Genomic DNA, 8921 nt, shown 5'->3' on the forward strand with positions numbered 1-8921 from the left:
TACCTACCTCGCAGGGTTGTTGTGAGGAGAATACGGAGAAGGGCAAGGAAGAAACATGCATGTTGCCTTGAGCTTTTGGAGGAAAGGGAAAAAAGGATATATATGTGTGTGTGTGTGTAAATGTAACGTGTGTAAATGTGTAAATATAACAACTGAGCTATATATGAATAAATAATCTAACAAGGCTACTTCCTGCGGAAAGCTCGGGTTTACGTCCGATAAGCACCAAGACAAAGCAACTGCAATGTGCCAGTATGGCACAACCTGCCTAAGCTTTGCTTTCTAGCTTCAGAAGTGAGCTACAGTGGGGCAGAACATCTTGGTGCCGACTGAGTCCTCAACAGACACCTGGAGATTCTCTCGCGTCTGGCTGGTGGTGTTCCGTGCATTCAACGCGAGGTTTACTCCAGTATTTGCTCCTTCCATTTTCCCCGCACCTTTTTGCCGCCGTCGGGGTCTCGAGCAGCAAGGCGCCAGACCCGCCCCACGCGTCCCGGGCCGGATACGCGTCGGGATCGGCCAGCGACCGCCTCGCGGAGCTGCTTCTTCGGAAGATGCGCAATGACGCGCGGGGCGCACCAGCCACGCAAGGGACCGCTCCGTCGGTCCGCCCGCCCCCTCGCGGTTTTGCAGCGCTTTCCAGAAACGGATGAATCACCCCCGCCCAGCCCTCCCTCGTCTGGGAAACACGCCCGCAGGCTTTGGGCCAGGAGGCGGCCGCGGAGAAGCCGGGATCGTTTATAAAGGAGCCACTGTGGCCAACGTGTCCATCGGTCGTAGATCAGCCAAACGCGCGCAGCGACTTTCTGCGATGGATCTGACTTCTGGAAACTCGCGGGCGTTTCTGCTGGTCGTCTCCTTGGTGATACTTCTGGAGCAGGTCTGGCCCCAGTCGACGACGGGAGGTAATCGGCGCGTTTTTTGGAGCGGGTGCATGTTATCAGCTGTTTTCTTCTTGCGAGTTGTTTTTGCTCTTCCCAGGGATGGCGACCGATGTTCTCTTTCCAAAATCCTCGCTTCCCCCCACGTGGTGCACCTGCCTCCGTCTGCCAAAACCCTTTTTATTTTTTTGCTTTTCCTTGCCTGGCTGGTAGCCAAAATATTATGAGTGGTGGTGTTTTTATTCTTTCTTGGCAAAGTTTTTCTTTAAAAACTTCATTGTACAATGTTCACAAAACAGAGAGAACAATTATAACAACAGGTGAAACTCTAGAATAGGAACGTAGAAAGGGTATGGTTGTCCAGGAGTTAAAATACAAAAGTCCAAGTAAAGACTATCAGTGCTGTCAGGTAATAGTGATGATGTCATTGAGTGTTTGCGGGTGTGTTTGGCGCTTACTAAAGCGCTTGTGCCTGTAATGCAGAGATTATATTCCCTTTAAATATGATAAATTAAAGAAGGATCTTGCATCGTCCGGAAATGCAAGATTGTTTTTGGGTTGCTGTTTTCATTCTGATTATATATGTTGTGATTTTTTTCTGTGAACCGCCCAGAGACCTCTGGGTATAGGGTGGTATATAAACTCAATAAATGATAATGATAATGATAATAATAATAATAATAATAATTTCATACAATTTATATACTGCATGATAGTTAAAAACAACAACCCTCAAAGCAGTTTACAAAGTAGGCTTTCCTAAAGAAAAATGTTTTTAGCAGGTGTAGAAGAAAGTAAAATGGCAGTGCCTGCCTGGTGTCCCTAGGCAGGGAGTTCCAAAGTGTGAGTGCTGCCACACTAAAATATTTCTTACAAATGTGAAATGAGTATTATGTGACACCGGTCACAGATCGAAGTAGTTTAGCAGGCATATTGGGTGTGTGTAAGGGGATCTCACAAGTAAACTAACCCCAATCTGTTAAGGCCTTTACGTACTAAGAGTAACATCTTGATCCTGGCCTGGTAGCAGATTGGCAACCAGTACAGCTCTCTGAGAACATCTATATATATAAAAATGTAAAAATCTTGAAATTGTCGGCCGCTATGTTCTCCGTAACCGCTACTTCCCCTCTCAAAATCCCCTCATAAACAAAGTCCTATAAACCTCTCCAACAGCATCCTTCGATCCTTCATCCAGTCCTAAACATCGTCCTCCAAACCCTTTCCCACTAACAATCACAGTCTCACAATCACACCATTCCCTCTGACAATCACACCCTCTTGCCATCACTGAACACTCCACACACCCCATTTCAATTATCCAAATTATCCAAAAAATCGGTGAAACAACCTAATAAACCCCAAATATATTACAAAACTCCCCAAGGGAACCACACCACTCCAAATAAAACAGGGGTACTCTAAGGCTCCCAATCCACTATCCAGACCACGCAGATCAACCACACTTGCATCAACAAAACTAACAGTTCAACAATCAAAAAAGAAAATAACTTAATTACTGGCAACTCCAACATCCATTTACACCTTCCACAAATCCAGGACAACCCCAGGATAAACTACCTTCACCAAAACTGCAACTCCACCAATTCAAAAACAACTCTAAAGGTAGGATACCACATCTCTACCCCCAGCAACATGACTTTTAAACTTCTTAATATTAACAATTCTTTTCGGTTCTCATACCAATCTCACACCCTTTACTTTACATTTTAAGTAAGGGCATTCGTGCCCCTTTTAACCTAGGATTTACAAAATAAGACACTGTCTTATATTTATTTTTCCTTAAAAAAAAACCACATTGGCTTATTTTCAGGGGATGTCTTATTTTTTATTACGCGTCCACCCTTGCCTATTTCTTGGGGCCCTCCAGAACTGCGCCTATCACTATGTCTTATTTTCGGGGTATGGATTATATTGCGCAAATGCTTAGAAATCCTGCTATGGCTTATTTTATGGGTATGTCTTATTTTAGGAGAAACAACTGATTGTAAGCCTCTGTGTCTTTTTTAAAAAACAACAACCATGCACCTTCTCTCCCCAGTTTAAGTCCTCAGATATTTGCAGTGGCCACCCCACCCCCTTTACAATCCCCTACCTTCCCCTTGCCACTTCCTGGGTTTTTTATGGAACCGAACAACTCGGGTGCTTCAGAACGCGCCTTCTGTTGCCAGGCCCTTGCAGGGCCAGACAGAGGCCCGGGCCAGGTAGATAAGATAATGTGGCCCTGTTTTTAACCCTTTTGTTACTTTTCCATTTTACTGATTGTGAATATGCAGACCAAGGCCCCCTTTAGATTCGGAGGCCCGCGCCAAGTGGCCCATATGACCCCCCTCCTTCTGTCTTGGCCTCTCTGTTGCTACGGGGCTATGGGGCTTCGCTATTTGACCCCCCCCTCGGGATTTTTTAAGTAGTTCTCTGCGTCCCAGGGCACATCATCACCCCCCATCCTTAATCTAAATATATAGAAATGTTCACGATGCTTGCGCAGGGGCCAATGTATGGAGATACAGGGGGGAGGGGACAACAGAGGGCTCAGACAGAAGTGCATGCTGGGAAATAGAACCCAGAACCTAACAGTTCCTTCTCCAAGGGTGGGGGCCAAGGTATGGAGATACATGGGGGAGGGGCCAACACTCCCCAGGGACAACAGAGGGAAGGGTATCCTACCGAAACACAGGGATGAGCTGGGGTGGAGGGAGGAGGGGCAGGATACGTCATGGATTGGGACAGGGTGGGGGGGGGTGTCACAGGAAAGAACCACAGCAACACGTGGCCGGGTCAGCTAGTGTATTATAAGATGATGGGGTATAACTCCTGTCAGCAATCCTGCCACAGCATTCTCAACCCAGATTGATGTCACTTAGAATAATTTCAGCTGCCCCACCACTGTCCTCTCCACCGCCCTCCACAAGAAGGGGGTATGCCTCTAAAACAGGGGCACGGGTGTCGCTGTGGTCTAAACCACTGAGCATCTTCCTATCAGAAGATGCACAGTTCGAATCCCCGCAACGGAGTGAGCTCCCGTTGCTCTGTCCCAGCTCCTGCCAACCTGGCAGTTTGAAAGCACGCTAGTGCAAGTAGATAAACAGGTACCACTATGGTGGGAAGGTAAACAGTGTTTCCATGTTCTCTGTTTTCCGTCCTGGTGTTCCGTTGCGCCAGGAGCGGTTTAGTCATGCTGGCAACATCACCCAGAAAGCTGTCTGGTTCCCTGAGCCTGAAAGCAATTTGAGCGCCACAATAATCCCATAATCGCCTTTGACTGGACTTAACCGTCCAGAGATCCTTTACCTTTTTTATGCCTCTGAAGGCCAGTTGTGGGAATCGCAGGTGGGGAGAGTGCTCTTGAACTCAGGTCCTGCTTTCAGGCTACTCATAGGCATCTGGCTGACCACTGTGAGAACAAGATGCTGGACTACTTGGGCTTTGGGCCTGATGCAGGAGAGGTCTTCTTACATTTCACTGGGACAAACTTTCAACACATGAATTTCTTACCTGCCTCCCTATTCTATTCTTGTTTCTGGATTTGTACCTAAAGCATTTCTCTTTCCTCCACCCCACTTCTGTTTTCATGCAGACAACAGAGAGATCTGTCTACAGCCACCACTTAAAGGACCCTGCCGGGGTTTGTATGTCAGGTGGTACTACAACAGAGCCAGCCAAACCTGCCAGGAATTTAGTTTCGGGGGCTGCGTGGGAAACGACAACAACTTCTTGAGTTTTGAAGAGTGTTCAAAAACTTGCGGGAGAATCAAGAGTAAGTTGTGGCTCTAAAATTTCAGATCCTGGAGTGAATTGCAATGGTTTCGCTTAGATTGTTGTTTTCAACCAGTTGGTTGCTCTTTTGTTTTTAGAGGTGCCTAAAAAATGCCGACTGAAATCTGACGAAGGAATCTGTAGAGGTTTAATCCAAAAATATTATTTCAACCTTGAGATGATGAGTTGTGAAAAATTTTATTATGGAGGCTGTTTAGGAAACCAGAACCTATTTGACGATAAAGACTCCTGCATGAACTTCTGCCTGCCGAAAAGAAGTAATTATTATTTTTAATTAATAGCTTGTTTGGGTGGGGGAGGGTGAAACATTCTGTTGTGTCTCATGGGACTGGTGCTCGCCAAGCATTTCTGATGAATTAATTTTGAATTCTTACAAGTTTGTATTGAATTGCATCAATTATTTATGGCATTGTTCCTTTTTGCTTTACCAACGCACTATTGTGGTGTGGTTCCCCCCCCCCCCCCCGTTTGATTGCACAGATGGAAATGTTTGCTCATTTTTAATGCTTTGTAGTTATGAGCCACTTTGAGCTTAACGTTTTTGCTGGAAAAGCAGTGTACAAATATTAAATCAAAGATCAGAAACTCACTTTCTGATTGGGAACTGTTGGTTTGAATGCCTAACACCACTGCAGTCTACACTTCAAAAAACAAAAACAAGTAGTGTTAATTAATTCTCTCTCTCTCTCTCTCTCTCTCTCTTTTTCTAAAGATATCCCCTCCTTTTGCTTTAACCCCAAAGATGTGGGAAGTTGTTCGAGTTCAGTTCCTCGTTTTTATTACAACATAGACACAGGAGATTGTGAAGAATTCACCTATACAGGATGTGGAGGAAATATTAATAACTTCCTCACTCGGAAATCATGTCTCAAGACCTGCAAGAAAGGTAGGATGCTCTCCTTGCAGAGATCGAGAGTTACAGTCTTATGCAGTCTTATAGCCAGATTGTGAAGGTTCACAAATAAGCCCTGTTAGTCTAAGGCAGGCATGTCAAACCTGCGGCCCTCCAGATGTTTTGGACTACAATTCCCATTTCCCCCAACCACTGGTCCTGCTAGCTAGGGATCATGGGAGTTGTAGGCCAAAACATCTGGAGGGCTGCAGGTTTGACATGCCTGGTCTAAGGCATCAGAGGGTCAGCGATTCGAATCCCCGCGACGGGGTGAGATCCCGTTGTTCGGTCCCAGTGCAAGTAGATAAATAGGTATCGCTATAAATAGGTTTCGTTCCATGTGACATCGTGGCTGAGGCTGATGGGAGTTGGAGTCCAGGAACAACTGGAGAGGCACAAGTCTCCTACTCCTGCATTAAACTACCTTCCAAAGGTGCAGAATGCAGTAGCCACAGGTGGATTGCAGTCCTCCCGTATTGTCAGCTCACTCCCTTGACCAAAGGTTGTGAGGATGTAGAAGGAGGTGAGAGGAACCAGAAGGTGGCAATAGCTGCTGGATGAAGGTTAGGCATGGGTAATGGACTGTGCCCTCCAGTCATTTGTGCTGCTCTGAAGGAGTGCAAAGGTGGGATGCGTCCCAGGTTGGGGCAAAAGCAGCTTGTGAGAAAGCATCCTCTACCAAGGAATTTCAGACAAGGAGTTCTACCTTTCTCTGGCGGACTATCTTCTACCCATCACGGTCAAGGGCCCGTTTGCTTTTGTGAGGAGGTAGTACCTGCAGGCAATAAGGTGAGCACAGACCCTGCTTGCCACAAGGAAGGTTGTGCTGGCTTCAGTCCTGCTGAGACGGGGTCTCGCTTTTGTTCCTGCTTTAATGCCCAAAACACCCATAGTGGAAACTGCAATTACCTGGTGGTTGAGAATTAGCACACCTAAAATGTTGCATCCCTTTTTCTTCTTTCTTGTCTTTATTCACCACATGTGAATAAAGTGATTTAAGTTACCTCTGATTATATTTCGGTTTCTATTCTTTTCTTCGCAGGGAGAAAGAAACCACCTGCTACGGGATCAAAACATGTTGTCTCATAAGGATGAGGAGTCTACAGCCAACATTCAAATCCAACAAACACCACATACATTCTTAAATCTGGAGAGGTCTCCAAACCAAATGCACCGATTTCACTCACTGGGAACTTTTAATTTATGGGTGGGTTTTGGTTTTGTTCACTTTTATGTGGCTATGCAACAATTTTACTATATGAACAGTTTTGAAATGTAGAACGGCAAGGTTACTTTGATCTAGTTACAGCTCACTTATGGATTGGGCCGCATGCACATGCCAGTGCGCCCTGTTGCAGGATAAAATCCTGGGCTGTTGTCCCTCATTCAGAAAAAATTAATAAAAATTAATAAAAATTAAAAATTAATAAAAAAAATTAATAAAAATTATTCAAAAAATAAAAAAAAAATTAATAAAAATTATTCAGATACTTGGACGCACAAGAGGCAGCTCAACACTCCCTTGCTGAACATTGATTCTTCTCTACTGGCTGCTGAATATGATAGACCCTTTCTGATGGTTTCACTATATGGAACACTAAATTAAGACCTCCTCCTGAACTTTCTCATCCTCACCTTCATAAGGAGGGGTGGCAGATGTGTGGTAGATCTTTAGCTCTTATTTATATGGAGTTTCCCCCAAGTTTTGTAAAATGTTAATATAAATATTTAAACTTTCTCCATTGTATAGTTTATGAAAATGGTTCTGCTGTATTGGAAGAGCTGAACTGTTGTTGAATAGTTGAAGCAAGAAACGTGTCCCATAGCTGATTTTTTAAAAAATGGATCTTTGTCCGATATTTCTTGCATTGTTCCCTTAACTGAAGATTAGCCAAACTCTTGATTTTCTCTGATATCAATTCATCTGCTGTGAACTTTTCAAGAGCATCCTTAAGGGGCAGGCTTACCATAAACTACCAAGTGAATTGGAAGGGAGGGGGAATGTAAATAAGTCAAAACCCAATCTGACATTCTAAAATTCTATCCTGAGTTCAAAGCCCTTGTTTGAGGTTATGAAATATGAATGTGGACTAGTGGTTAAGAGTGCTAGACTAGGACTTGGGAGAATAGGGTTCAAATCACCACTCAGCCGTGTCTGGGTGATTTTTGTACGCACACTGTCTCCCAGCCTATCCTACCTCACAGGGTTGTTGTGAGGATACAGAGGGGAGAAGTGTGTTTGCCACCTTGGAGAATAGGTGGGATATAGAAGTGGTGATAATAAAAATAAAATACATTTGTTCTTTGTAATACACATAATCGTAATGCTGCTGATTAAAAAGCTGGCACTGGGAAGAGACCAGCAATGAACTTGACAGTGGGGTTTGCTTGTTTTTCAAAGGTGAGTCATAAGCTACGTGTGGTGAACTGATGGCTGCATCTTCCATTTCTAGAGCTACAGTTCTAGAGCTACAGGTCTAGTTCTAGAGTTACAGGATTAATTTTCATCATGAGATTATTCCTGCTGGACAGTTAAGAGTGGAGAACGCTAGACAGATATTGAGAATATTTCCCTCTTTAAAGTGATCTCTTGCACAGAACACATTTTGAGGTACCTTAATGTGCATTCAACATGTTTTCTGTTCTGAAGCTGAAGAAGAGTCATCTGCCTTCACTTCATGCTGTCTGTTTCCCTAAGGATATTTGCACCTGTGCCAAAACCTTACTTTGCCTATACTGTACAAGAATTGGTAAAATTACAATCTAACTTGCTATGTGCAAGTGTGACTGACCTTCACTGTAAATTTGTAAAAATAAAAAATAAAATAAAATAAGTTGTCATGTTTGTTTCTCCTATATTTTTACACATCATTTTATGTAGATCTAGTTTCCCCCTAGCTATCTTATTTTGCAGTCCATGTTTGTACACACTGCATGCACATGCTACATTTTCATTCCACTTTATCCAGTTAAGATCTAGACTCTGCCTCTGCTCCCAAGCATATCCAGCCCATTCATTTCAAGGAAGAGGACAGATGTCCACATGCAGAATTGCCTCTTCTGCAGCTGAAGGGGTCATGGACAGGACTAGTAGTGGGGAGATCCATGCTCAAATCCCTTTCAGTGACTCCTTGTGGTCTGAAGGCTATCACCTTGTTGCAAGTAAGTAGGGCAGAATCTGGTCAACACCTGGATGGGTGACTTCTCGAGAATTGCAGTCACGTTAATTTCAGTTTCATGATTGAAGACAGGTGGGATCTGTATAAAGCAGCCTTAAATGGGTGTCATACCAGAACAATCTAGTCTGAAGATGCAACTGATAAAGCCTCTGATCTTTAGAATGCAATGCA

At 44.2% G+C, this 8921-nt stretch overlaps 1 protein-coding gene across 1 annotated transcript; it reads left to right on the plus strand.

The window, feature by feature from the left end:
- Positions 1–708: 708 nt before the first annotated feature.
- TFPI2 (tissue factor pathway inhibitor 2) lies at positions 709–8410 on the plus strand. Its single transcript, XM_035130270.3, has 5 exons — positions 709–905; positions 4480–4659; positions 4757–4936; positions 5392–5565; positions 6614–8410. Exons 1-5 carry the CDS (start codon positions 812–814, stop codon positions 6658–6660), a joined length of 675 nt encoding a protein of 224 aa, XP_034986161.2. The 5' UTR covers positions 709–811; the 3' UTR covers positions 6661–8410.
- The last annotated feature ends 511 nt before the right edge of the window (positions 8411–8921 follow it).

The sequence above is a fragment of the Zootoca vivipara genome, chromosome 11, assembly GCF_965207765.1.
Source record: "Zootoca vivipara chromosome 11, rZooViv2.hap1.1, whole genome shotgun sequence".
Taxonomy (NCBI): Eukaryota; Metazoa; Chordata; class Lepidosauria; order Squamata; family Lacertidae; genus Zootoca; species Zootoca vivipara.